The sequence below is a fragment of the Bipolaris victoriae genome (genome assembly GCF_000527765.1).
Source record: "Bipolaris victoriae FI3 unplaced genomic scaffold scaffold_128, whole genome shotgun sequence".
Lineage (NCBI taxonomy): Eukaryota > Fungi > Ascomycota > Dothideomycetes > Pleosporales > Pleosporaceae > Bipolaris > Bipolaris victoriae.
The window spans coordinates 40,177-67,613 of NW_014575264.1; the positions used below are offsets into that span (position 1 = coordinate 40,177).

A 27,437-nucleotide genomic window follows, 5' to 3' on the forward strand; every position below is an offset into this window, starting at 1 on the left:
GGTCCGCAACCTCAACTTTTGGAGTTCGCGTCTTGCGACAGCTTCTCTTGAACACCAGCACCAGCTCCACAACCACGCCCGCTTTGACTGACTCGGAAACTCGACAATTACGCGTCAATCCGCCGTACCATACCCGACACATTTCCTTTCACCAGTCTCCGCGCCGGCGATAATCGCGCGCGATGAACATTCCCAACTCGTCGACCGCACCCGCTGCGGGAGAGTATGCTGGAGGTACCTACGATTGTCCGAAGCTCTATAGCGCACGCCTAATAATAACAAACTATAGATGAGGTCTCAGCGATCGTTCTCGACCCCGGCTACTCAACTGTACGCGCAGGATTCGCCGGCGAAGATGTTCCCAAATCCGTATGCCCTTCCTTCTATGGCCTCACATCATCAGGCGACCGTCTGTTCGGCGAGAACGCGATACACGCTCCAGTCGACGGGCTTGAGATTAAGAATTACTGGGGCTCAGATGGCATAGTAGAGGACTGGGAGACTGCGACCAAGCTGTGGGAGTATGCGATTACAAGCCGACTCACGGGCGCAAAACCGACAGACCCCAAGAAGAACGGGCTGAACGACGGCAACGACGAAAATGGAAACGGAGAGGCTATGGATGTGGACATGGAGGCACTAGAGAACAACGAGAAGCCCTTGGAAGACAGTCCGCTGCTCGTCACAGAACCAGGCTGGAACAGCGCAAAAGCACGGGAAAAGTACATTGAGATTGCAATGGAGGAATGGGGAACCCCTGCCTTCTTCCTACAAAAGACGGGCGTATTGGCTGCTTTTGCATCGGGCAAGGCTTCTGGAATCATCATCGACGTCGGCGCCTCCCACACGTCTGTTACGCCTGTCCTCGACGGCATGGTATTACGAAAGGGTGTGCAAAAGTCGCCTCTGGCCGGAAACTTTGTCTCTGACCAGATCCGGCTGTCGTTCAAGCAGGCGCAACCAGAGGTCCCGCTGATACCCCATTTCATGGTGAAGAGCAAGACGCCCGTCGACGCTGGTGCACCCGCTCAAGCCACGTACAAGACCTTCTCCACACCGCCTACCGACTCCTTCCGGTTGAATGAAGAAGAACGCATTCTGACATCGTTCAAGGAGTCGGTAGTAGAAGTATGGCCTGGCCCCGGCCGCTTCAGCACCAACGAGGAGCTAGCAAAGAGCATGCCCGGCCGACCCTTCGAGATGCCCGACGGCTGGAACCAAGTATTTGGCGTGGAGCGATTCCGCGCCGCCGAAGGCCTCTTCGACGCCTCAGCAGCCCTTACTTCCGACACGAGTCCCGCTCCCAAACCCGAGCAAACAATTCCCCGCCTCGTCCAGGCTGCCGTCCAGCAAGTCGATGCTGACCAGCGTCCCCTGTTGCTCTCCAACATCGTCGTCACGGGCGGTAGCACCCTGCTGTACAAGTTCAACGAGCGCCTCAACTACGAAGTCAACTCCATCTACCCGTCTACCCGCAACAAGCTTATTGCCCCCGGCAGCGTGGTGGAGCGCAAGTACGCTGCTTGGATCGGTGGCAGTATATTGGCTAGTCTCGGCAGTTTCCATCAGCTGTGGATCTCCAAGAAGGAATACGAGGAGCATGGCGCGAATATCGTTGAGAAGAGGTGTCGATAGGGGATGGGCATGCATGAAAGGGGTTTATTTTTTGAGCTCACGAATCATGTAGAGAGTTGAATATATTGGTTGCTGTGTCCTCAGTCAGGGATAGTCATTTTACTGTAATGTTACTTGCGATGCTTGGTCTGTCTAGTGGAGTTGAAATAGTGATGAAATATCTGAAGTTCACATCTTTGAGCCTTCAATGTTCCCAATTGGGTCACGTAAACAAGTGCGCAACGCCTGGTCGGCATGAGGACAGAAATGGTTCATCATCATCATGTCTTCTAGCTATCCGATTCAAGGAATTCATTCGACACCTGATACCGGTGTATAGTACATGTTCTTCATGTTCGTAACGCCATGTCGTATATCGCCCAGAACTCTCCATCTACGAGTCTACATCCATTGTCTCGGCTGTGGCGGCCACGTCGTCGTCCTTGAGTTCATGCACGGTAACGTACTTGCTAATCTCTTCCTTCTTGATAATCTTTTCGTTGAGCACCGCCGTGGTGCCGCGTTGGAACCTGTAGTTTCTCTGCTTGGGCTGCCTGGTGTTCGGTGTCTTGTAGTTCCTCATCAGGGTCGTCTTCTCCTCTGTGATGACGGCCACGTCCACGTTGCTACCTGAGCCCAGGTCGTTCCAGATACCGGCCTCAATGGCATTGGAGCACAGAGTGACGGCCTCGTCGCGCGTCAGGTGCGCCTTCCATTGTGTCTCAAAAACCGACATGGCGGCCAGCGAACCGGAACCCATGGTGACGTATGGCAGCTTGTCGGTGGAGCCGTGGGCGTGGACGGTGAAGAGGTGGGCGCCAGTGGGGTCGACACCAGCAACAACGAGGTAGGCACCAATGTGGCCCTGGTGGCGGAACAGGTGCTGCTTCAGCATCGTCATGCAGGTGACGACGCGGGGCTTGCGGCCCGTGGAGAGTGCGTGCAGTTCGAGATTGGATGAGATGATGGCTGTGGTGAACTCGGTGTCTGCAGCGGTACCGGCACCAGCGCACCAGATCTGGGGGGCGATGAAGTGAAGCTTCTCGCAGTTCTGCGGACACAATTGTTAGGGAGTGCATCGTGGTGAGGGTGGCATTCATGGCGGGGGAGGAGCGTACCTTGTCTGCGACGATGGGCCCGCTGGTTGCACGAGTATCTGCTGCAATTACCACACCGCCATCGAATAGACAGCCGACAATGGTGGTTCCCGTGCTGGTGGCCTTGGGTAGGGGGATGCCCTGAACATGGAGAGCCACATTACGGTTGTGGTTGGAGAAGTCGAAGCCGCCCATGGTGTGTATGTGTGGATGAAGTGTGGTAAGCCTGGGGAGGACTGGTGGGCCGGTATTGCAGAAGCCGGGGGGTGTTCTGGCGAATGGATAGTATCCAACTTCCTGGACAGCACTACCAGCGGGGATTTGTGTGCAGTTGTAGTATGTCGTGAGGCTGTTCCCAACACTGGTCGTCGCTCAAGGCAGGTCGGCGGCGGCGGCGATGGGGGACTTGCGTAGCTGGTCGTGCCTGGTGGGTGGAGCTTGGACCGCTGTGCTTGGCGCGGTGATCCGCCAGCTGCTAACCCCGACTTTTCCTAGACAGCAAAGCGCGTCTGGCAAAAGTGACGAGCTACTGGTTGCATGATTGCCGATGCATGCTGATGCCGCTGCACCAGGCTCTTTTTTGCGACATCACCGCCTTTCCCGTACCCGCCTTCTTGCTCTTCATCCTCACTCGGTCCCAGTCTTAGCCCTGTACTGGACCTTTCTTTGTTTCCCACCCCCCAGAATTCACGGTGACCGTGCACGCGCTTTCGCGCTAGACATCCAATGCATTTATGAATAAGCTGCGAACTCCAACGCGCGACACCAAGCCGTCTCTACTACGCGCCAGAACTTGTTCGGCCTGCAAATCTTGCAGAATGTCAAAGAGCCATGCGCCGGCGGTAGAGGTTGGGGCTGAGGTGCCCGAGATCGAGACGGAGGTAGCTTCTCCTGCCAGCATGCAAACCATCCCCCAAACTGACAGCGCATCCAGCATCTAGGCTTCAAAGTCCTTAGCAACGGAAAGCAAGGCCCCAAGAAGGTCAAACTTCTTCCCCGACCATGGCCTGCCGAAAATCTGCCCTCGGCCTCGGCCAACCTCCTCTCCATCGCCTCCAAGCCTGGTCTCCTTGCAGCCGCTGGTCCCAATGTCCTCGTCATCGCATCTACCGACGCCGTGCGCAAAGCCTTCGAGGGCAAGACGATAGCCGACGACATTGACAAGCCCGACGATCCACGACTCGAGGAACGCGACATCGACGTCGTGTCAGACTTCACACCTGATGTCACCATCTCCACCGAGAATCTGCGTCACGTTGCCTTCTCTGCCGACGGAGACTTCCTCGTCGTCGCTCCCGAACAGCAAGCCTCCATTTCCATATTCAGTGTCGCCGAAGTCATTAAAGGTAGGAAAGATGCGGAACAGACGGTGCAAACAGACGCGCCTGTCCACGCCCTTCTCCCAAACCCAGCCCCCGAGTTCGAGCATTTCTTCGCTATTGTCCTGGATTCTGGCAAGCTCCAGATATGCAATGTTACGGATGGTGCCAAAAAGACGATTCGCGATACTGACGTCAACTGTGCTGCCTGGAGTACGCGCGGAAAGGCTGTAGTCTCTGGTTCAACCGACGGTACCTGCGCCATTAATATGACCAATGGAGAACTCAAGGGTGTCATTCCTCGCGCACCGGATGTAGACGAGAGCTACGAGGTGACGGGAGTGACATGGCTGAATACGGAGGAGTTTCTCGCGGTCTACTCAATCAGGGATCAAGATCCAGAGAACCCAGAACCTAAGAAATTCAGTGTTATCAAGTCCGCGAAAGGCTGGGGATCCTTCACATACCATGCCTTCGCCTGGGATCCTCTTCCTGAGGCATTTGAACCCCCGCGACGACCCCTTCCTGCCCGCTTCTCATCCACGCGACTACGAAACTGGAAGCCCGATCTCGAAGATATGCTGATTATCACATCCTCGCACGCCGATTCAATCGCCATACTTGCTTCTACAAGTAACAAGATCTCCCCCGACCAACAAAACCTTAAGGAGCTTATGTTGGTCAACGTTGACGACACCAAGAAGGCGTCTGTACCACGTACAGCATACGGAGAAGATGAATTGGACAGCGTCTTCATTGGTGAAGCGCTAGATCTTTCAAGCAAAGAGAAGATTTTGCGTCCAATTCCGAGCCTGGAGGAAATCAACGAAGCTCCTTGGCCATTGCCAGCTTACATGGCTCTGACCCATGAAGGTCTTCTCACAGCTTGGTGGGTGGTGTGGAACCGCTCAATTGAAGCTGGCGAACGCTACCCGGGTCTCATCTTCAAGAGCGAGTCTACACAACGGGAGCCAACCACTACACCCCGGGCTCATACCCCTGCATCCAAACTTCCTGTCGCTACTTCCACAACACCATTTGGACAACCTTCCACACCTTCACACACTCCTTTTGGCAAGTCGGCAAACACTCCTGGAACTCCTGGAATTCCACACTTTGGCAATGCTGGACACAACTCCCCATCCCCTGCTCTGATGAGGCCTACGCCACCAGGCTTCGGCACACCTGGGTTTGGAGCTTCGACGTCAAGCATACCCACGCCTACGTTGAGCAAACCTCCACAGCCTGCGTTCGGTGCACCGACTGCAGTGGGTGGTGCTGGGAAAGCAGCCTTTGGTGCACCATCTGCGATTGGTGCAGCTGGCGGCTCTGGATTTGGTGCAGCGGGCAGTATGGGCAACAAGTCATCCCTATGGGGGACGCCTACCCAAAGTTCTGAGGCCAAGGCTAACCCTTTCTCTGGGGGTGGAGGAAACTCGTTCGGATTCGCCAAATTTGGACAGAATGGGGGTACGTCGAGCTTTTCCAGCTTTGGTAGCACTGGCTCTGCCCAAGCAAGTTCCGGATTTGCATCACTCGGACAAGGCCAACAAAAATCCGGTTTTGCTAATCTCAAGAGTGAGCCGAGCTTTGGTTCAACAGTCACTGTAAGTTCCGGAACCGGATCGTCGCTGCCTTCTTGGGGCAACACACCCGCCCAACAGAGCAGCTCGATCTTCGGACAGCCAAGCAAGTCTTCTTTCAACACAGCTTCGTTTGAGTCGAAGGCATCTGACATGAGTGACCCAAACGGCACGCAGCGGAAGAGAGACGAGGTCACACCGACACCCCAAGCCCCAGCATCGCAAGGCTTGTTTGGGCTTGCTGGTGGTTTCAAGCTCGGCACAACTTTCAAGAGCGACGGCACTGCTACCGACGATCCGGCAAAGCCAGCTGCGCCTGCGAATGGCTCGTTCTTCGGAAGCGACTTTGCTAACACGCTTGGGACAACGGGACTCAAGCCCCCGGCTACACCCGCGAGCGAGCCCCCACAATATGTCTCCACCACACCAGCCTCACCACCAAAGCAGAAGTTGTTCCCGAGTGACACTCCTGCCAAAGACAGCGCAACCCCCAAAGCAGCACCTCCTGTACAGGAGCCAGCTACCCCTTTCGACGATGCCCCTCTCCCACCAGACTTCACCAAGTCAAAGCCATCCAAGGTCGATGACGCACCACTCCCTCCTGATTTCATGAACACCATGCCCTCGCAGTCAAATGGTGACGATTTGCCCCCGCTTGCGGGTAGTCCAGGTGTCGAAGTGGAAGCTCCCAGTTCTTCAGTCGAGGCGTCTCCAATTGGCAATGGAGAAAACCACAGTGATTACTCTGAGGATGACCAGGACGATGACGATGATGAGGAACCCGATGATACCTATCCGCCAAACAACGCCTCAAAATCATACCAGCCAAAGATTGGTACTCAATCAAGCTACTTTCCCCCTGCGCCAACTCCTCCTGTCATGAAGTCTGGAGGTACCTCGCAATCCGGCCGAAGCACATCACCGGCTCAGAACTCTTTGTTCGGACAGCCCGCTAAGCCCAATGGAACCCAGCCATCGTTTGGAGGTAATTCGTTGTTTGGACAACAATCTGTCAAAGCTCCCTTTGGTAGCAGACCTAATTCCTCATCTGCATCTGCGAAGCCCCCTTACCCACCTTCCGCTACCAACCGCTCTCAAAACCTTCGCTCGCCCAGTCCAATGCGTCCCAGCTCGTCTTCTCGCTTCCGACGTGAGCCTCTGGTCGCGCCTGGGGCTTCCCTTAGCTCTTCTCTCCAAGGATCCAAGCCCCCAACACCCCAGCCGCAGGTTTCCGATCTGGAGGACGAGGAGGATGAGAGAATGCGTGCCCAGCTTGCGCAGCCTATCGAGCCAAGTCGCCATCTTGAGGAATTCGTAGCATACCAGAACTACACAGGCGGTAAGTCGCCTAACAAGTCTGGTCACGCTGCTCAGATCGAAATGATATATAAGGACATCAATGGCATGGTAGACGCTTTGGGCTGGAACATGAGGTCGATCAAGGCCTTTACTCTATACCATCAGCAACCTCAGCCTAACCACCAAGTCGATCGAGGCATGCTGGAAGATATTTTGTCCCAAGGACATAATGGATCGTGGTTCGAGAAGTTCACACTGTGTGAGATACAAGCATTGAAGTCTCTCGAGGAAGATTTGGAGCAGGAGCTTGACGCCGGTCGAGTGCAGGACGTACTCGATAAGCTAGCACAGCTTGCTCGCCTCCTCCACGAGAAGGCTAAGCTGATGACTCGTCTCAACGATATTCGTCGCCAGATCATCAACCGCAAGGATCCTGAGAGAATCGAGGCGCTTCGCAAAGCACCCTTGCCAAAGGAGCTTGCGGATGGACAAAAGAGTCTGCGCAATGACTACGCTCAGCTACTCACATCGCTGCGCAAGGCTGAAGATGCCGTTGCTGTCCTTCGTTCTCGCCTTGCTACTTACAATGCCCAGGCTGGCAGCACCAAAGCTGTTCCTTCTATGGAAGCTGTCAAGAAGACAATCTTGAGACTGGCCAATCTTGCGGAGCAGAAGAACAACGACATTCTCGTTCTCGAGGCGCAAATGCGTAAGCTGGGTCTTGCCGAACCGAGTCGTCCATCGTCTTCCTCTTCACGCACTGGTACACCACGACAATCCGGCCGGACCAGTCTGCGTCGCAGTGTCGCCGACACACCATATGCTACACCTCCCACGGGCCATAAAAAGCTCACTCTGACTGAGTTGAACCGTCGCGCTCTTACCCCCGAGGTCGATAATACGCCAACTCCCGGGAAAGGCTACGGCTTGTTTTACACACCTGAAGGAAGTCCCGCAGCCGGCGGAAAAGATATTGCTCGTTTGTCAGACCTCGTCGACGAGAACATGGATACTTTGAGGGAGACGGCAAGAAGCAGGAAACAAGTTGCCAAGAACCTGAAAGGTGTTCTCCTGGAACGGGGAATCAAGGTCACAAGAGTTAATTAAGGGAGAGTGTTAGATGATGGTTTGGAAGGTCAAGATTGGTAATTCTGGAATTATGATTGTGTGTATGATTAAGCGTTTTTGGTGATACATTGCTGCAAGGTGTTCTATTTGGATAGCGATTGCATGGAGCTAGGCGAGGGATCTGCGTCGGAGAAGAAAAAAAACGTTCGTTCACAATGGCGATTGCGCGATTGGATTCCTTGATTGAACATGCGATTTCTCGATTTGTGATTCATGTATTGGATTTCTTGATAGGTGTATATTTACTTCACATATGCGAAATGCAGAGACTTGCATAAAATAATTGTCCACACTCGTTAACGGGAGAGGAGGAGTATATGACTGCTGATCCTTACCACATTGCAGCCCCCTATGTTCTCAGGTTCGGCTAGTGAGCGGATCTATTAGATACCTCACGTCTATCCAACACCTATCGACCTGGTTGTATATACATATCAATGGATGAAGACAAATTTCGTGCACTGAAGTACTGTTTATGAGGTATCTTTCTTGATATTTCATTCAATTCTATACTTGTCTCCATCGAGCCCAGCATCTATGCCGAGGGTATATAGAAACAGCTCTCCACCCAAGAAAAAAAGGGGGTATATATATATATACAAAAAGATACAAGAATCGTTCAACGCGTAGAAGATGCAAGATGCATTAAACCATGCAAAGCAAAAAACCACCCTTCTTCTTCCCCAAACCCCCTTCTTACTCCTCCTCACCCTCCCCCACATACCCCATATCCACCATATGCCTAATAATACCATACGTCGCAACCCCAAAATTACTCGTGCGACTCAAAATCGTCTTCGGATTAACATACTTGTAATACCGATTCAGCACAAAAGCATGCAACATACACGTCGAAGAAAAAATCCATTTCCCACTCGGTTCTCCTACAATTCTGAATCGCAATTTCATAAATCTCCATTGCATCTGAAGAATGCGTTTTCTCGGTGCACCGGCGACGCAGGCTTATCTTCATTGGGCTCAAACAGCGGATCGGTACTATCCGGGAACCAGTTGCGTTGGCGCAAATGCGGTACGGTCGAGGATCAAGATTTCGTTGGGGGATGGGGACGAGGCGCGAGGTGATGCTGGTTATGCTTTGGAGGTTTGCGGTCCATTTGCTGTTGAAGCTGGCGTGTTGCTCGCGGACGACGATGCGGGCCATGGTGCTGTTGGGTTTGGTCATGAAGACGCCGTTGTTGATTGTGCTGTTTATGCCGCTGTGTTCGCCGGCGCCGCCGTAGTGGCGGCCGCCCATGAAGGCGAAACCTGTTGTCAGAAGGGGTGTTAGAGGGCGTAAATGGAAGAGGTCCCGGTCCATGTAGATGCTTCCTATTTTCTTGATGGCGTTGATGTGCTGGTTTTCATTTGTGCCGGCGAAGGTGGGGGTGTAGAGGGGGTTCCAGATCACGAGGTCGGCGAAGGCGTTGACGACGGCTTTGGTCCATCTGTCGCCTTTTTGGCCGGCTTCGTCGATCTCAGAGGGGCTGAAGTTGGTGCAGATGTAGACGCGTTCGGGTTTAATGTATAGGACTGCGGCGCAGATGTTTAGGAAGCTGGAGAAGGGGAATTTGAAGACAGATTTTTCGTCCCTTTTGATTTGGACATAGTGGACTATACTTAGTATGCTGTCTTGGTCGGATGTATCGGTGGACTGGAATATCCCATATTGCCTTACTTTCTCTAAGGGATGGACAAAGAGTGCGGAGACCGAGAGTGCAGCAATGATACAGGCGCCCGTTATGAGTGCAATGCGAGTGCGTGAGCGGGTAGTGGGAGTATCTCTGAAGGGCATATACTGATATAAGCCGCTTTGGGGCTTGAGAAAGCCTCAGTATGAACGCGATTGATCCAACATAGCGGTTGAAGTGAGGAAACGAGTGGGCCTGCCGTACAGAAAAGACTCAATGAACTACATGGAACAATCAAAGAAAAGAAGTTGGAAAATCGTTGAATAAAGAATAGACGACGCGTCTGACGCCCAGAGTTCGGTGTTTGAGGTTAGGATGATGCTGGTGGTGATAGCCCGCGTCATCCTGTGAATAGGTCCGAACGCAGTCTGACATGAACGAAGCTAATAAGGTAAGGAGAAACATTAGAGGCACACAAGATCTGAATTGAGATGGCTAATCTCCATACTTACGTGAAGGAAATGGTAGTGAGGTTTCTGGCGATTCGTATATATGTGTATATACTAGCATGACTAAGAGTAGGCCCTTTTTCGAGCGGAAGCGTGCGGGTCCTGGTGTCAGGCGCTGCGCTGACTATATATACTATCCTGTGCAGAGCATCAGTAGAACGCTGATTACTCGTACCTTTTTTGGTTTTTGTGACCCAGTGGCACAGGGCTTAGCTTCTAACAATTATTTCTAAGCTTAATCTATTCTGCACCTTCTTTTATAGCGTAGTTAAGTTCCCTTTCTATAGTACTGATATTAAGTCCTTATTACTCTATATTTATAGAAGAACCTTATCTAAGCCTTAGAAACTCTCTTTAATACTTAGAAGCTATTACTAGCTGTCAGGAGCTCACCCTCCTTGGGCCACCTTGCACCATCTAGGGCCAATCTGGCCCTTGTTAGCCTATCTTAGTCATATCTGACTTACCAAAGTAGATATAAGCACGGAGAATACTACCTAAGCTCGGTAGCTGTTCGTCTACGTGAAATACAGACCGTTTACTCCAGACTGTTATTGTTTTACTCTACCCGTGCCTGATAACCCCGAAACGTCTCACACTAGCCTTACGCGCGCTATTGCGGACAAATTTATACTTAGTCGCTAAGTGGATTAGTATTATAAGTAGTTAATAAAAAGAATTCTCTTCTTAATAGATAATAAGATAGCTAAAGGTCTAAGAACGTCTATATTAAAAGACAAAGAATTATTATAAAGCTTAAAGTTACGTAATATACTATCTTATTAAGACTAGCTATTTGTGACGATACCTGGCTCAGCTCCACCTAGGCCATCACGTGCCCCAAAAGGTACAGTATACTGTATTAGCAGTATCTGGAGCTGAATAGTATATACGTATGACACTATTTAAAATAATAGTATATAAAGAGATAGTAATACTATCTTAACTATTTTACTAAGACTAAATAGATAAAATAGTAGAACTAGAAGTAATAAGAATATAAGAATAGATAGTTAGATTTTATCAATACTCTTCTTATAGCTAACTTAAATTATACTTTCTTATTAGTTACTTAAATTTATAAGATTAGTTAATACTTATTAGTCTATTTAATATAGATTAGAAATTATTAAACTTATTACTATTTATCTTACTAAGCATACTACTCTACTATATTACTAAATGGCTATCTGATAGCGCTCTTTACACTATCTCGCTTGCTCTAACCTAGATCGAGCTTAGAGAAGTATCAGCACTCTACCCCGTGTAACAATTAGTACCTCCAGCCGAAGCGAACCACTAAACCCTGCTAATACAAGATGACTCCGCGGGTAACTTACTATCGATCTAGGCTCTGCGCAGGGACATCATAGTTCGGCCTTATCAATAAGGCATAGCAGAATCTAGACCGCTTTCAGCCTTGCTGCGACTGCATCACCCTCAGCGTCCTGGGAACCACTTAGCGCCCGCCACGTTGGCGACCACGCCGTTGCGCTCGAAATTGCATCCGCAACGAAGTTTAATTCAGGCCCTCTCTCAATCTCAACGCGATATTTAAAAACACTTTGGTGTGGTGGCAACGATGGCCTCCTTGCACCTCATCGATCCTGACGGAGATGTCGAGTTGCTCCTACGCCAAGAAGTCGAACTGCTGGCAGACCGGGACATCACTATCACTCCTTCGCCATCCAATTTGGAGTATAGACGAGATACTTCACCAGAAGTAAAAGAAAGCAAGAAAAAAAGAAAGGGCACTCACCGGCATTCGCATGGAATATGGAGCCGGAGCCGCAGCCGGAACCAGAACTGGAACCAGCACTAGAACAGTCGCAGGTGGAAGAAACACCTACAGATCCTGACACAGACGAAGAACGGTTTTGCATACGGGTTTCCTCCAAACATTTGATGTTAGCTTCGTCATACTTCAAACGTAGCCTTGGAGGCGCGTTAACAGAAGGCCACACCCTCCGGTCCGAAGGTCACGTCAAAATTAAGATGGACGGACTCGAACTAGATGCAATGCTGCTCGTCATGAACATGATCCATGGTCGATTCCGGCAGCTACCTTCATCTGTTGACCTCAGGACATTGACGAGCATCGCCATCTTGACAGATTATCTTCAGTGTCATGAAGTGGTGGAGCCATTTGTTGGCCAGTGAATTGAGAGAATAAATTGAGAAATTGCTTAAACCTATTCAAAAGAACTCATTCAATGGCTTTGCGTCTCCCAAGTCTTTAAAAGGGAGGATTTGTTCAAAGCTGTCACTCGTATTGCCCTGCGCCAGGCCAGAGACTTGATCGATAAAGCGAATCTTCCAATCTGGGATAGCATTGAGGGTGAGTTGTATTTTCCATACAAATTCGAAGCTAACCGATTAAGACGAACTCAATCGAACTACGCAGAGAGATACTCCTTGCATTATGCAGATAGCTCGCCATGACGGCTATAGTTCACTGTTTCGTAGTAGAGGGGGAATTGTGAGTGGAAGGGATTAGCGAGTCCGGGACAGAGGCCTGAGAGGCAACCAACTGGGTAACTACTCTTGCCGGGACAAGCTTTCCGTTCTCAAGCGGCGCATAGAGTGCCTTAGATGAATATGCGCACGATGCTTTAGCTAGCCCTAAGGAATCCGATAACGTAGACGCTATCGCAGGATAAGCCTAGCGGCGCCATCTCAACTGCGAGGCTTCGCCAAGGTCGGAGCTGGTTCTTCTGTAACCTCGCGGTCTAGCTGTATCATGTGCGCGCGTACTCCACGCCATGTGGCGTTAGTGCGGCTGAAGGCAGAATCGATAGTGGTACTTGGCGGAACGCGATGAGGGATTTCCTCGTACCAGCTGAGACACCGTCTCTGCCTGCGCAAACATCACAAGCTTGAGTCGCGTCGCAAAACCCTCGTTTGTCTCCGCTTGGAGCGATCCTTTCTCGCCGACAAAAATAGATTATGGTTGCGACGCTCTGCTCCATTAATAAGGGCTCAGACGATATTGGCCGGTCTTGAACAACGACGAGACTTGAGGAACAGCTCTGCTCTGGGCGGAACTAAACTAACTGTTGAACCCTGCCGAAGGCTTTGCCCACCCTTCATATCGACATGAAAGTCTTGTGGAAATTCGGGATTTCCCGGGGTGTCGCGTCGGACTGGGGATCTCTTTTCACTAGCAAGTTCTGGGAAACGTGTTGCATCATGTTTGGAATGAAAAGGAACACAGCCGAGAAGCCTGAACACGAGGATTTCGTGGCCAGTTTGTTAAAGATGCGTCTTCGGCTGCTTCAGTCACTCGTTGTACCGTGCTACCTCGATCATTTCAGACACGCTGGTACGGCGACACCGTCCTTTCAGACCAGCAGTGTCCTCCTCGATACAGGAGTGTCAAAAGCTAATTGTAGAGGGGATAATAGGCTTTTCAAAGGACCAGCTTCCATCCTGGCCGGAGGATGAGTCGGCGGAAGATGACATGCAGCCTCACGTTACGGCTTTGATCTGTCGACTGCTCGAGATTGCCTGTCAACCGCCACCCGATAGACAGCAGCAACAGGGTGTAGCCAAATCCATCCACCCTTGCTTGACCGGCTCGCCTGGGACAGTGGTAGCGCCGCTCTACATCCCTCTCGTCCTCGACAAGGATCGGCAGGACATTCGTCTTCTTACAATTCTCCCTGGCATCGACGATGATATCAACTGTTCTCTAGCTGTGGTCAATCTTTGCAAAGCAGTGTCTTATGATGCTCTGTCTTACGTCTGGGGTACTCCAACTCCCACTAAGGTTATCAAGGTCAATGACCACGCTGTCGATATTGGACCGAACCTCTTTTCTGCGTTATACAATCTCAGATCGCGAGAAAAGCCATTGTTTCTGTGGGTAGACGCCCTTTGCATCAATCAGCAAGACGATGCCGAGAAAAGTTGGCAGGTCGCCATGATGGCCGATATCTACCGTCATGCCGAGAATGTTCGCGTATACGTGGGCGAAAAAGGAGACGCGGAACCCTTGTTCTCTTTTCTTAACCGAGATGTTACAGGCGACGAACTGGATGACCTGGACAAGGCTGCAGCACGCTCTGGAACCCCGATCCTCGACCTGATGCGCGCATATGTCGATTTCTCCCTGCGGCCATGGTTCTCTCGGATCTGGGTCTTTCAAGAGTTTGCAGTGGCACCAAGACCGCCAATATGGCACTGCGAACGACACTCAGCCTCGAATGACTGGCTGAAAAGAGACTTGAAGATGCTATTCCACCGGTGTGTTGAATTCCAGACTCCGCTCTTTGGCGAGACCGACTACGACTTCGTGGAGGGCATGGAATATTCGGACTTTATCGAGCGTCTCAACGTCGTCACTCTTATCGTTTTCCGTCCTAGCTTGAGTATGAACTTTCGTTCTTTGCCCATGTTGGAGTATAGATCGCGCCGACGAATTAGCACCGACCCGCGAGATCTTGTATTCGGCCTTAGGGAGTTCTTCGAGCCTGCTTTCCAGGACGCCTTCCGGCCAGATTATACGGCAGGGTTAGGCGAGCTTTTCATGCGACTCTCCGCTTGGATGCTTGTCATGGATCGATGGGGCGATGTCTTCAAGGCCTATCCAAAGCGGCTCTCCGCGGAACTGCCTAGCTGGGTTAGGGACTTCACTCCTCTGCCTCCACAACGAGAAATGCGGCATGAGAAGAATGCACACAATACTCCACTTGAGTTAGTCTGTTCTATTCATCAACAAATTATGTCGGCCGAAGGCGTCATGCTGGATGAGATTGCTCATGTCTTTGACATCGACGAGGAGGACGAGAGGGAGCTCATGAGCAAACTCTGGCATCTCGATCAACTATTCACGAGGGTTAAACCCGACCCAGAGCTAGATTTATCAGTTTTAATACCTCTCGATACGACGCAATCCCTAACCGAATGGTTGATAAACGCCGCAACTGGAGAATCTGGGTCACTATGCATCCCAGAAAGGGTCGCATTTCCCCGCTTGGTAACGGCCATCATGCAGCCTCACATCGACAAAGCGTTGCAGGCATGCGCCAACCTCGAGCAGCCCACGGATGAAATGTTGGCAGGAGTTCCCCCTGGAGACGCTATAGCTCTACTCGAAGATTTCTCGGCGCATTACACCCAGTTGACCAATGTAGCGCATCAGCTGGCCAACCTGCGCAACTTCGTCATGGAGAGCTTTGTTGATTCTCGAGACTTCGTGGCAGCCAGTCTATATGATTACGAGAGCTTTGTGCGGCAAATAAAGGCGTACAAAGACAACCCGTCACAGAAGTCTTCGCTTCCCTCGCCAATGTCTCAGGAGATTCTCACAGACAACCATGTGCCGCTAAATCACGGCCCGGGAACAATCACGTACACTAAAACAATAGATACATTGCGGGAGAATGGCAGTAGCCTGGGTATCGAGCTGCTCTTACAAATGGCCGAAGCTATTCATACTGGAAAAGTGGGAGGCGACGACGTGTGGGAGCTTCACTTCGAAGACTTCCACTCATCCCTGGATAAAGAAGTTGACAGAGTGGATCAAGTGGAAAGAGAGACGGTAGTTTCTCTGAGTCGGATGACTGCCGGATCGAAAGGAGAAAAGAGTGAATCTGGGGATGGTGTTGGTCAGCTAGAATTGGTTGATTCAACCCGCGTCGACACTATCTCGCATCTCCTTTCCACTATCGCATCCAATCGAAACGGGCTAACCAGTCTCCGAAGCCGCGCAGGCGAGGTCACGAAAATCGGCAACGCTGGTAAAGACCTGGTCACGCGGTTGTGCAACTCAGCGATACATGATTGCAAGCACTGCACATTCTTTGTCACGAAAGGGGGCCTGCCGGGAATTGGAACGCCTGGGGTCCGAGGTATTCAGCAAAATGACAAGCTCATCTGGCTGAACGATATGTATCATCCCTTACTCGTCAGATCTGCTACTCAGGACGGAGGACAACACCACGAAGTGGTAGGCACGGCAGTCGTGCGCGGGATTATGGGAGGAAAGCTGAGAGAGCTGGGTGATAAAAGGCCGCCACTTCAGAAGTTCACTTTCATTTAGCGACCAGGGAAATCCGGCGAAGTCGTCCAGCCTCAGAAGAACTGGATGAAGTAGAAGTCGTAGGCAGCGAGAGGATTGAACTCGAGTAGACCAAGCAAATGTCAAACTCCTGCAAAGCCGATCCGGCATCTGGCAAATCTAATTCGGCACTTGGGGTATCTAAGTACTTTGGGCATCTATATGTACCTCAGCTAGAGAAGGGTCAGCTCAGTGACGACCCTTATCCCAACTTTCAACCCCGAATTTGTCCACAGTACACTGTTCACGCCTGAAGTATTGTTAGCTCGGCCCGCTGAGACGGGGGGGTCAGAGAGGTCCCTTTTTCAGGCTGCGATGTATCTGGCCCCCTATTCTAGCAACACCACAAGCTTCAAGATGGACATCACACCGCAGCAGCTACAGCAGCAGATCAATCAGATCCAGGTGCTTCTGCAGGTTCAGCAGCAGCAGCAGCAGCTTGAGCTGACCCGACAGCTCCTTGCCCAGCAGCGCGATTTTCAGCAGACTTTAATACAACAACACGAGCAGCTTTTGCAGCGGATACAGCAGCGACCTCGCCATGCACATCCAAAACTCAAATCGACTCTCTTGTCCAACGAGCCGAGATATCTCTCAATGGCCTATTATTGACAAACTTCCAATGCAATGACGAGCATATTCAATAACTGGATTGTTGGGTTGTCGATTGATTGCTTGAAGTTGAAGTTGAAGTACCCCTCGTATTTCGAGGTGGCGTGTATCTCGACTTGCAGTGATGGATGTTAGATCGTGTCGATTTTTAAAACTAGAACTCCACCTTTGCTTTTAACTTGGGTTGCAAAATACGGTCATCGAGAAGACTCCTTATCGTATCTTGCTATTCTAACTTATATATTTTATTCTCTCTACCTCATAGAGGGCCGGGAATCGTTGCAAAATATAGCCTATGATTTCGCCCTAGTAAAGCTTCAATTATGCTCTAGATCAAGTGGTTGTAAGACGGATAGTTCTGGAAAATTCTATATGCCTAAGGATTCGCCAGTTCTGCCGAACTCCTCCGGTAACACTAGCAGGGAGGATGGCCGACCCGCTATGACTCGGAGCTTGCGCTGGAGGCGATGGTCTGTAGGTGTGGCTGAGAAGAATACAGTATGCAGCTCTAGATAGTGTGGAATCCTACAAAGCATAGCCACCATCACAGCTCTACTAGTACTAACATGAACCATCCAAAACTCCTAATGACCCTCAGAGCTGAAACTGGAGCATGTCTCCACGGCTCTAGAGATTGCAGTGCTCCTGTAAAAAGCCGCTGGTCGTTTGACTGTACCACAGCTGTATCACCAAAACGTCATGGCCTTTCCACCTTCGTGTGCGCTTACAACGTCGGCGTTGCGCCAGTGACGCTCAACCCACTTGCCGAAGCGTAGGCTTTGATTTCCAGGGCCGCCCGCATTCTACCTTATCCTGTACCTCTCCTACCTCATCGCATTCCATTCAACGAGGCGCGACTAGATTTTAGCTGCTGCTTAGTCCAGGAACCGGCGCTGGTGGGCTCGAGAAGGGATAGTGACGTAGTGGGCTTGACCAGGTCTTTCGTTTGGCAAGCAGCGGAGAGGACAATGGCGGATTTCGGGGCTTGAGGGCAACGTGAACAGAGTGTCTTCGTGTTGTACGTATCGCTGGGCGTTGGACCGTATCTCGAAGTTGTACGATGGCTGTGTCGAGCGGCTGCAGCGTGTTGGCTAACAAACAAGCACTGAACCCTTGAAGTCCTGCCTGACATTGCTCCCAATCCCAAGTCGGATTTAGTTTGCTCCGAGTAATTGCGCAATCTGCGCAGCTACATATCTTACAGTAAAATACCCGCAGACGTATAACGTGAGACGTGCGGGGTCACCTCCCATTAACCAAGATTAGTGACTCGCTTCTGCTGGAGGTACCGATCGACGCGGCGGCCGTGCATAAAATCGCGCCCCGCAGCGCATATAGAGCTAATAATAACTTTTTAGTATAAGAGGGAGGTTCTAGAGCCTAAGTAAGGCTATTCTATAAAAATTTAGAATGATAAAGGCTTAATACTAGCGCTATAAGTAGGGAGGTCTATTAGGCCGCGAAAGAAGGCGCTATATAAATTAGGCTTAGAGACGATAATATAGTTAAATATAAATTTTAGGGAAAAGTAGGTTATAGATACTTAGAATTAGCTATAATAGATTACTTTTATCATACTATTATAATACTCGATGTACGCATAGGTTTTACAGTTACTAAAAGTTAAAGTACCTCTTATTTGTCTCAGTATATAGGGTGTCTCGGCACGTAGGGACGGACCTTAGTCCCGCACTGGTACCTCGACGTAAGTAATCTGTAAGTGGGGATACTACCCCTGTTGTATACCTGTGCATCGCATAGGCCTGCGAAAACGGGATCTGCGATCTTGGGGACGAACTAATCTCATCAAGGTGGTTTTTACTAATGCAAGATAATGTTCAAGAAGGGTGTCGGCTTTGCTCAAAAGTATATGATTTTTTTACTTGCCAAAATGAGATTGTGGTGATGCTGATATCTGAATTGGGATATAGCAGTTACAACTGCCGGATGTTGTAATGGGGCTGACTTGCTCGATCCTCGGAAACAAGTAAGCTGAACCAAAGGTCATGTGACGCGCGCTACGTATTTAATCCGACTTGGCGACATGCGGCAGACAGCGCCCGTCGTAGCAGCCCTCCTCACATTATTATTAAATATACCTACCACCATTTCTATCAAGTTTAGCAGGAAACTTCCACAATGCTGGATGTAACGACTGAAGTTGTCTACCTGCCATTTAAAACAGGACTCGATCTGTCGGCGGGCGAGAAGAAAGAGATATGGGAAGATGTCCTTAGTACTATTAAGAGACAGCCTGGCGCGATAAGGGTACTTTGGGGAAGGCAGATTGAACACCCGGATACAGTTCAGCTAGTGATTGGTATGCTGTTCTCTTTTTGATAATATCTGGGGACGCTGTTTTTCCTCCTCCCTCCGCCACACGTTCGCTCGTCCACCACGCTAACTGCATTGAGACTGGGCATCGATGGACTTCCACAAAGCATTCATGGACAGCCCAATCTACCCGCCTTTCCTGAAAAAAATGGATGATCACCTTCTAGCCGGAACACCAGTCTTATATCATGCCAAGTTTCCATTTGCGCAAAGCTCATACGGTGATCCATTTACTTCTCCTGTAACCGAATGTATCGCCGGCTTCTTTCCCGCAGACTATCCCGAGTCACAGTATGAAACCCAGTTTATAACTTTCCGGGAGGAAGCCCTCAAAACCAAGGACCTTGCTGCCGATGGCGTGATCGGCGGATGGAGTGTTGAAAGGCAGTCGCATGAGGCGTTGGGGGAGGGAGTAGAGGGAAAATTATTTATGATTTTCATTGGATGGCCAGATGTAGAGGCGCGTATGGCGTTTCAGGACTCAGCCGATTTTGCAAGAGTAATTCCGCATCTGAGAGATGGACCAGTGGGGAGGAACATGTGGCATGTGGCGTTGAAGGAGCATAAGTGAAGACATGTTTTCTGGACCCGGAAAGGGCCAAATGGGCTTCATGTGTCATTTCTTGAGATTTAGTTCTTCTTTTTGACATATGATCCCTTGCAGGTCCAACCCGGAAGGAAGATTTATAGCATGACCGATGTTCTGCTCAATGTTTTGCATTTCTTCGATATTGCACCCATATCCATCTTGAACTCCAAACAGATTCATAATCTCCTTTCTGACAACTTCCAGGCTTGGAACATCTTTTGAGATGTGTTGAAGATAATAGTTTGTCGTATAAAAACTCGCTTGAAAACATATTAATGACACCCAGAGGTGTTGGGAACTTCGTAAAGAGTGTCGGCCAAGAGTTTACCCAAAGATTGTAAGATTCGGAAGACCTGATCTTTAAGGTGTAATTGCCAGGATCTCAAGCAGTATGGCGATAGGTTAAGAAAAGAACTGGAGCTGGGGTACCCGGGAAGCAAGTCCTAATCTTTGTGAATCCGACGTGGGTCAGCCGGAAAAGACGAAAATTGTTCTTCCAAGCGTCGACGATAGACTGTAATCCGTAGCTTGATGGCCGAGAAAGTATAGTCACTCATGACATACCCTTTGGCGGAAAACTGGAGTCGCGCTTAAACCCTTCCTTTGAAATTCTGCAGAACTTGAGCATGGCTAGCTGAGCCCACATGCCGTTCCACTCTTTCAGTTTGCGCAGATTGACCGCATCCTCGAGATCCGGTACCCAGAAGCCAGAGGCGTACTCGTCCCGTTCAGTCTTTTGATTAATCTCAAGCAGATTTTGGCGCGTGCTTGGCGGCCTTCCTGGACGGCGTTCTGCTTTGAGTTTCGCCAGCTCCTCATCATCTCTGCCTACATAATCTTCAATCATGGCCTGGATTTCGGCCACGTTAAGTGGCGATTCATGCTCTGTGGTGTATGATTGGAAAGATTTTATCCGAGACACTGGTATATGTTAGCTATCTGTATACTCACATCTCGGCATCAACTACACATACAATATGTGCGATTCTGGTTTTCTCGAATTTTGCTCAGGCGGTTCAGCTTATCATCTCTTTGCGCTGCGCTTTGTAGTCGCTTGGTGTCCCGGCTGCCCTCGTGGAGGTTTGGATTCTTGCCCTTCTTCTTGGCGATCTGCTTGTGTACCTTGTCGAGGCGATTGCTGACCATTTTGACCTTTTGCTGTTTTTGCAGCACTTGTTGGTGTATGGGGCAAGAAATTTTGGATAATGCGTCGGGGCTCGGCGCTGGTAATCACGCTAGTCGCCGGACTTGGTTAGCGTGTTCTTAGCGGGGCGCGTTCCTGCCGTGGGCGTGTATCCGCGATGAGTGCTCCACTGCTGCATTTAGACTGTGACGGCTCTCTCTTTCCATACCTCTCTTGTACACTTGTTCTGGGCGGCTTCTCTTCTATTGACACGTCTGCTTTTCACACCAGCATGTTGTCATAGTGTTCGTACTGCAGCCATTGTATAGGCTCGACGCGTGAGCGGCAAAGGGTCCACAATGGGCATCTCAGGTCAGCGCACCCAATCGTAGGCTGTACATCGCTAATAGAGGAACAGGTCTTCTCCCACTGCTGAAGTCAGTCCAGAAGCCAGGCAGTCTTAAGAAATATGCAGGCCAGACTATTGGCGTGGACACTTATGGCTGGTTGCACCGTGCAACTGCTGCCTGCGCCATTGATCTGGCCCTAGACAAGCCCACCACAAAGTATGCAGCTCCTGGCCCAGTGAACGAAAGCTGTTCTGACAGTCTGCTAGATATGTCGATTTTGTCATGCACCGTGTTCGCATGCTCATCCACTTTGGTGTTACCCCTTACCTCGTTTTCGATGGCGACAATCTCCCAAGCAAGGCAGGTACCGAGAAGGGTCGAAGGGAGAGAAGGAAAGAAAGCAAGAGGCTGGGACTAGAACTTTTGAAAGTTGGCAAGGTAGCCCAGGCGCAACAGGAACTTCAGAAGAGCGTAGACGTGACGCCAGAAATGGCGCGAATGGTTATTGAAGAGCTGAAAAAGAACAACATCCAATATGTTGTTGCACCATACGAAGCCGATTCACAGCTTGCCTATCTCGAACGCAAGGGAATCATCAACGGTGTTCTTTCAGAAGACTCGGATTTGCTCGTCTTCGGAGTCAAGTGTCTGATCACGAAGCTAGACAAGTATGGAGAGTGCATCGAGGTCAACCGGAATCATTTCACAGCCTGCAGGGAAGTCAGCTTCGTAGGCTGGTCCGATGCCGACTTTCGAAGAATGGCCATCTTGAGCGGTTGTGACTACCTACCCGGTATAGGTGGGCTCGGTCTGAAGACTGCTCATCGAATGCTGCGCAAACACAAGACTGTAGATCGTCTTGTTAAAGCCGCCCAGTTTGATGGAAAGCTTAAAGTACCTGCTGGGTTCATGGAATCGTTCGACCAGGCAGAGAAGACATTCCTTTATCAATGGGTCTACTGCCCAGTCGAAGAGAAGCTTGTCAACCTAACACCGCTTGGTGATGGGTTAAATATTGCCGACATGCCGTATATCGGAGAGGAGGTTCCACCCCACCTTGCCAAAGGTGTTGCTCTAGGCGACCTGTATCCGCGTTCGAAGCTCCCAATGGAAGTTGCTGGCAAGTCTAAATCCAGCAGCCAACCGCTGGCCCCCTCCCGACGGTCTTCAGCAATTATGCAAACGCCCGATGCAAAGAACACGAAGCCAATTGACTCCTTCTTCAAGCCCAAGCGCACACCCTTGGCTGAGTTGAGTCCGAACCTCTTTACTCCTTCGCCAAGCCAGCAAGTCTTGCTTGAACAGCAACGTAACAGCAGTGGCTGGGCTGCAGTGCCAGCCCCCATCTCGCGACTACAACAACAGTATCCCCCACCCCCCAGTACAGCACCCCAGCCTAGGCGTACAACAACAGATCCGATTGGAGGCCGACGGTCGGTCCCTCCATCCAAGAGACCCCGGCTTTGTTCGGATTCTGTGTTCGAAACTCCTACCGCTGGCGGTGAGGTTGTTGTGCGAAGTCAGTTCTTTGCATCGTCCACACCAGAACCAAGTCCGACGTTGCATCGCAGGAAGAAGAGCAGGAGAAAGACCGACCAGGACATTCAACTCTATTCAGACGACTCAATCCAAGAAGGAGAAGTAGAAGCTGCTGATTTGGAGCAGACTGCATCTCAGCGGAAGAACAAGTTGCGAATCTTCAGTGAAGTGCAGTCAAGTATAAGTAGCGAATCACAGTCGACGATATTTTCGAGAGGTAGCACGGCTCAATCTCAAGAGACGGCTGGTACATCCACGCCCGCATCATCTCCCGGTAGCCCAGAACCAGAGCCATCCTTTAGCACTGCGATATCTTCTCAGCTCAGCGATTTGCGGTCAAAATTTACCTACAAGGCCCCACGCATCCCTTCACCGACAAAAACAATGCCGCGAGTTGCTAAAGCTCGTCTAGAAAGGCAACCTACTAAGGTTTCGCAGCCTACGCCACTTTCGTTAGAGTCTGGTTCAGCTTCTCTTCCCGAGACACCTGCAGAATCAATTCTCCCTGGTACACCGCCTCCCGCTGATGAAGAAGCAGACCTGGCAGACTCTGCTTGGACGGCTATGGAGTCTGAGGTTATTGTTGCTGCAAGTTCACCGCCCCCTGTAACACCTGCAAAGAGGAGGCGATCGTCGTTAAAAGGAAGCGAAGATCTGCTTGTACTAGATAGTGATGTGGAAAGCGTGTGTTCGCCGCGGAAACCCATGTTCAATCTTGCTCGCTTTGCATTTGCCGGATAGTCTTTTGCACGTTCCAAAATTTTTGTGTATTATTACGATGAGCATATGAGTTGCGGTTTGGCGTTCTGGTTTGGGCGTGACTTGGGTGGGAGTATAATTACTTGAAAAATCAGTGTAGCAGGACCAGAGACTTGAAGTGTTATGACATGGATCTTTAACTGTACATATCATACTCTTAATACCTATCTGTTCTTGAATCGCCAACCCTTCTTCACGCAGTGCTATTATCGGCAACCTAGATATGTCCCAGACCTCTTCGGCGAATGATAAGGAAAGCGGCGTCATGCTCTCGGTATCTAAAATCGACCATCTGCAACATTACTTTGGAGTGTTGCCCATGCGGTGAAATATCCCCCACCCTATAGCGTGTAATTGATTTGGTTCTTAGTTTTCAAGCGGACTATGGCAGCAGTGTGCGAGCATACAAAGCGACTCTACCCAAATATTTTACGGTCATCAAGTACGGGCATGTCATATCGCTTTCAAATAAACAATCAACTTACTTGTAATGATGTACTCTTTTTGAAAAAAATAATAGAATAGCAACTGCCATTTTCTACGGATTAGATCGTTAGATCAACAGCTGCACATAACATCTCTCTACACAGTCCTATCAATTAGCTCTTTTCCCACTATGACATTCACACTGAACACCTTCGCCATCACAACAAGCCAACGATACATGTACTCAATCTGGCCCCTATAGCGAGTAACGCTATTTACGAAATAGCTCGAATTCTGAAACGATCGTATACGTGGTAGACTAGTGGTGCAAGGGGGTGGTGGGGCGGGGAGGACCTGGAGCTGAGCCTATTTGGGATAAGGGCAACCAGAATTAAATAGACCTCAACTATTGCCTATTTTACTGAATTTCCAAGCCAAGCATTTAGTACCAATTTGTTACTGCAGGAACGTCAAGGTGGAAAAGTGGGGGTAGTGGTTTCAGCCCCTTTGATTAGGTATTGGCATGTGGCTGAGTAGGTGGACTGGGAAATCGTTTGATCTTTGTTTTTGATATTACGGGACCATGTATCCAATGGATGTATGATTTGACTATTTTTCTACACTTTTGGATTACATATTATACACGAGTAGATGCAGTAACCATTAAGTTATCCCATTGTGAATATCGCTTTTTTGGGTGCTAGGTGTCTAGCAAGTTAGGTCAAAGTAAGGTGTGTTGTTCTGGAGAGGCGTAATGGCAAAGGACAAATCAGTCTGGCCAGCATTGGCATCCTTGAGGGTGTACCAGAAGGTTGTGCGGACACCGAAGAGGGAGCAACCGACTTCCTTCCAATAACGCTTCATGTTGCCGAGAGAAGCAATGGCATCACGAGAGACGGGTCCAACTGTGAAGGGAGTTAGCAATTGTTATAGGCCTGGAGGTCATTTGGACTCGTAGATAAACTTACTTCGTGGCCAACCAGTCTCGGTGATGATGACTTCCTTTCCGTCTGCTACGCTCGCAGTCTGGGCGACAGAAGTGAAGAAGTTATCGCGTGCATTGTCAATGGAGTTTGGCCTGTCGCTTTCAAAGTAGGGGAAAGAGTTGTGACCGAGCCAGTCCACAGCGCGGGCAACGCCACGGTTCTCCGCTAGGGTCCAGGCAGTCCATGTGTCGACGTGGCCAACGGGGCATTTGGCGAGTCCGGTTCCACGAACCCAGTCACGGAGCCAACCGATGTATCCCTCGATCTCAGCTCCGGTAGCACCGACGCCAGCTTTGTTCTTGATTCCCTGCTCGCTGCTGCGGTACAGGTCCTCAGATCCTACACTGATTCCGATAATCCTGTCTGTGAAAGGAGTGCCCAGATCCCTAGCAGCTTGAAGGAGGGCGTTGAGTTCCCGCTCATAAGCGGCACGTCCGGCACTAGCCCAGAGACCTACAAGGATTCTTGTATCAGTGTCGATGGCTGCGCGGAAGGCTGAGATGGGCTCTGTTTGGCTGCCGCATTGAATCGATGTGTACAGACGCGCTGTGTTGAAGCCAGATGTTCCAGGAAGGGACTTAGCCTCATTGAAGAAGCGGACGAAGTCGTCGTACCCGCGGCATGAGCCGTCTGCGTTGGTGGCACCATAGTTGAAGCCCTTGGATTGGGCAACGGCAGTGGCCGCTAGAGCGAAGAGTGATGCTGCTTTTGCCCACATATTTTAGAAATTAAAGGGTAGTATGATATGTTGAACGAATGTTGGAATGTGGACTTGAGAGAACGGCGTTGATGTGTGCAGAAAGGAGCAAGAATCAAACAACAGTCGGAACTTTATGCTGACATGCAGCCGGAAGTTAAAATAGAATCTTGTCCCTGCGCCATTGTGGTTAGTTGCATGCCAACCCCAAGGATGACGCGGACGAGGCTCGTTCCTTTTATGTGCCAAGGGCTGTTGAGTGGCGATCTGCCAAGTACCGTGCTGGGCGGAGAGGTCTACAGAGTCTGGGCCTGAGGCACAAAGCAGTACATGTTGTGCAACAATCGTGATTCAGACTACGTTCTGGAACTCCTGTGGACAGAGGATGGAGATGAGGTATGCGGTGAGCGAGAGACGGGCCTGTGAATGGCGTGAGGCGGGTTACGAGGACCCGTAAGCAGGACCGAAGGCGCCGCGTTGAGCCGATCCCTTTCGCGCAAGCGTGTATCGCGGATGCGCCCGTGTGAGATAGCCACGACAGCGCAGGATGAAATGCTGGCACATGCAGGTTCCAGAAGCGCAGGTCCTTTCGCGAAACAAAACATGGATACGCTTGGTTGTAGTGTCAACATGGCACATGAAACCCCGACGCCGACCATCAACCATAGTAGACCCTGGACGGGTATTTCTCCAACCGATGACATCATTCATCAACATATTTGCTTTGCACGGATAGGGCTGCGCTTTCGCCCTGCGTATATTTATTGCCAAGATACCAAAGAAGAAAATCGCCACAGGAAGGATGAAAAACGTAAAGTTTTCCACAACCGCAGCCGAACGCCGTCCGCTTACCTAATGCAGTAATCAATTCTTGTCCGACCATAAGCTTTCCCCAGCATCCTTTGCAGCGGTTTAAGTACACCAAATAGAGTTTCCGCCAGCTGCCAGAATTCCATAATGTTAATTTGCGCTGTTATGCAGTTAATAGCGAAAATCCATATGCAAATAGTATCCAGTGGGCGTGGTGAAGTTACAAAATCAGAACGGGGGATTAACTTGGCGTGTTTGAGAAATCCAATTCACCCGTTAGAATATGTTAGCCTCTAGTTATCACATACATACTACGGCTAATCAGTATATATAGTAGCTCTGCTCGTATAGCGCTATATGATCTATCAAAATGTTAACCTGTTGTTTTTAATATCAATATCTCTACTACTCTTATAGCTTTATTAATGGGAAAGTTAACTTCCTCCATATTTTCCCCCTAGGTGCGTGAAAGTATTGCATAAGGAGTATCGCGCCATCTGTGAAGCTGGTGATATTTAGGTGACTACCATCTTAGTACCTTAGGAGACTCATCGACTCGGTGCGGGCGTGGGGTGGGCGCGTGGTAGAAACAAAAGGCTTGATGCGGTAGCCTGATGGGAGTACAGCAATAGCCTTTCTTACTCCCTTTCCAGTACAGTTTACAGAAGAGAAGATGAAGAGCTAGTAGACTACTAAAATATGTAGTTTTGTAGTAGAACGTAGGCTGCAAAAGCATGGGACCTATAGACAGCGCTTGTTGTTGCATTCTCGGTGTAGTGACGTTGTTGCATCAGGCTGAAGGGGGGGAAGGCGTGGCTGAACTTGCGCACAACATACTTATCAGCTGCAAGGCTGTCCCGCGGCGTTAACTCAGCAGAGCGCTGAGTTACAGGATGAACTTTTTTCATCTCTGCTTCCTAAAAGACCTTCTGATCTTTGCAAAGACATTCTACATCGCGAGCAGACAGGGGGCA

General features: G+C 50.1%; 10 protein-coding genes across 10 annotated transcripts; 6 read left to right on the forward strand and 4 right to left on the reverse strand.

The window, feature by feature from the left end:
- Positions 1-182: 182 nt before the first annotated feature.
- COCVIDRAFT_112064 (hypothetical protein) lies at positions 183-1,635 on the forward strand (the record flags this gene model as incomplete). The annotated part of the gene is made up of 2 exons (XM_014696279.1): positions 183-234; positions 290-1,635. 2 exons carry the CDS (start codon positions 183-185, stop codon positions 1,633-1,635), a joined length of 1,398 nt encoding a protein of 465 aa, XP_014551765.1.
- A 373-nt stretch (positions 1,636-2,008) lies between these two features.
- On the reverse strand, positions 2,009-2,906 carry COCVIDRAFT_20044 (hypothetical protein; the record flags this gene model as incomplete). The annotated part of the gene is made up of 2 exons (XM_014696262.1): positions 2,009-2,665; positions 2,733-2,906. The coding sequence occupies 2 exons, from the start codon at positions 2,904-2,906 to the stop codon at positions 2,009-2,011; spliced, it is 831 nt and encodes a 276-aa protein (XP_014551748.1).
- Positions 2,907-3,529: 623 nt separating this feature from the next.
- On the forward strand, positions 3,530-8,019 carry COCVIDRAFT_20045 (hypothetical protein; the record flags this gene model as incomplete). Its single annotated transcript, XM_014696263.1, has 2 exons — positions 3,530-3,592; positions 3,646-8,019. The coding sequence occupies 2 exons, from the start codon at positions 3,530-3,532 to the stop codon at positions 8,017-8,019; spliced, it is 4,437 nt and encodes a 1,478-aa protein (XP_014551749.1).
- Positions 8,020-8,736: 717 nt separating this feature from the next.
- On the reverse strand, positions 8,737-9,832 carry COCVIDRAFT_41979 (hypothetical protein; the record flags this gene model as incomplete). The annotated part of the gene is made up of 2 exons (XM_014696280.1): positions 8,737-8,914; positions 9,075-9,832. 2 exons carry the CDS (start codon positions 9,830-9,832, stop codon positions 8,737-8,739), a joined length of 936 nt encoding a protein of 311 aa, XP_014551766.1.
- Positions 9,833-12,058: 2,226 nt separating this feature from the next.
- On the forward strand, positions 12,059-12,325 carry COCVIDRAFT_70413 (hypothetical protein; the record flags this gene model as incomplete). The annotated part of the gene is made up of 1 exon (XM_014696281.1): positions 12,059-12,325. A coding segment is annotated over one exon (267 nt), but the record flags the coding sequence as incomplete, so codon positions are not given.
- A 1,312-nt stretch (positions 12,326-13,637) lies between these two features.
- Positions 13,638-14,372, forward strand: COCVIDRAFT_112031 (hypothetical protein; the record flags this gene model as incomplete). The annotated part of the gene is made up of 1 exon (XM_014696282.1): positions 13,638-14,372. A coding segment is annotated over one exon (735 nt), but the record flags the coding sequence as incomplete, so codon positions are not given.
- A 4,617-nt stretch (positions 14,373-18,989) lies between these two features.
- COCVIDRAFT_30762 (hypothetical protein) lies at positions 18,990-19,755 on the forward strand (the record flags this gene model as incomplete). The annotated part of the gene is made up of 2 exons (XM_014696283.1): positions 18,990-19,170; positions 19,265-19,755. The coding sequence occupies 2 exons, from the start codon at positions 18,990-18,992 to the stop codon at positions 19,753-19,755; spliced, it is 672 nt and encodes a 223-aa protein (XP_014551769.1).
- A 571-nt stretch (positions 19,756-20,326) lies between these two features.
- COCVIDRAFT_112051 (hypothetical protein) lies at positions 20,327-20,919 on the reverse strand (the record flags this gene model as incomplete). Its single annotated transcript, XM_014696284.1, has 2 exons — positions 20,327-20,694; positions 20,748-20,919. The coding sequence occupies 2 exons, from the start codon at positions 20,917-20,919 to the stop codon at positions 20,327-20,329; spliced, it is 540 nt and encodes a 179-aa protein (XP_014551770.1).
- Positions 20,920-21,255: 336 nt separating this feature from the next.
- Positions 21,256-23,526, forward strand: COCVIDRAFT_41982 (hypothetical protein; the record flags this gene model as incomplete). The annotated part of the gene is made up of 3 exons (XM_014696285.1): positions 21,256-21,268; positions 21,315-21,462; positions 21,513-23,526. 3 exons carry the CDS (start codon positions 21,256-21,258, stop codon positions 23,524-23,526), a joined length of 2,175 nt encoding a protein of 724 aa, XP_014551771.1.
- Positions 23,527-24,678: 1,152 nt separating this feature from the next.
- On the reverse strand, positions 24,679-25,674 carry COCVIDRAFT_20051 (glycoside hydrolase family 17 protein; the record flags this gene model as incomplete). The annotated part of the gene is made up of 2 exons (XM_014696264.1): positions 24,679-24,875; positions 24,939-25,674. The coding sequence occupies 2 exons, from the start codon at positions 25,672-25,674 to the stop codon at positions 24,679-24,681; spliced, it is 933 nt and encodes a 310-aa protein (XP_014551750.1).
- Positions 25,675-27,437: the final 1,763 nt, after the last annotated feature.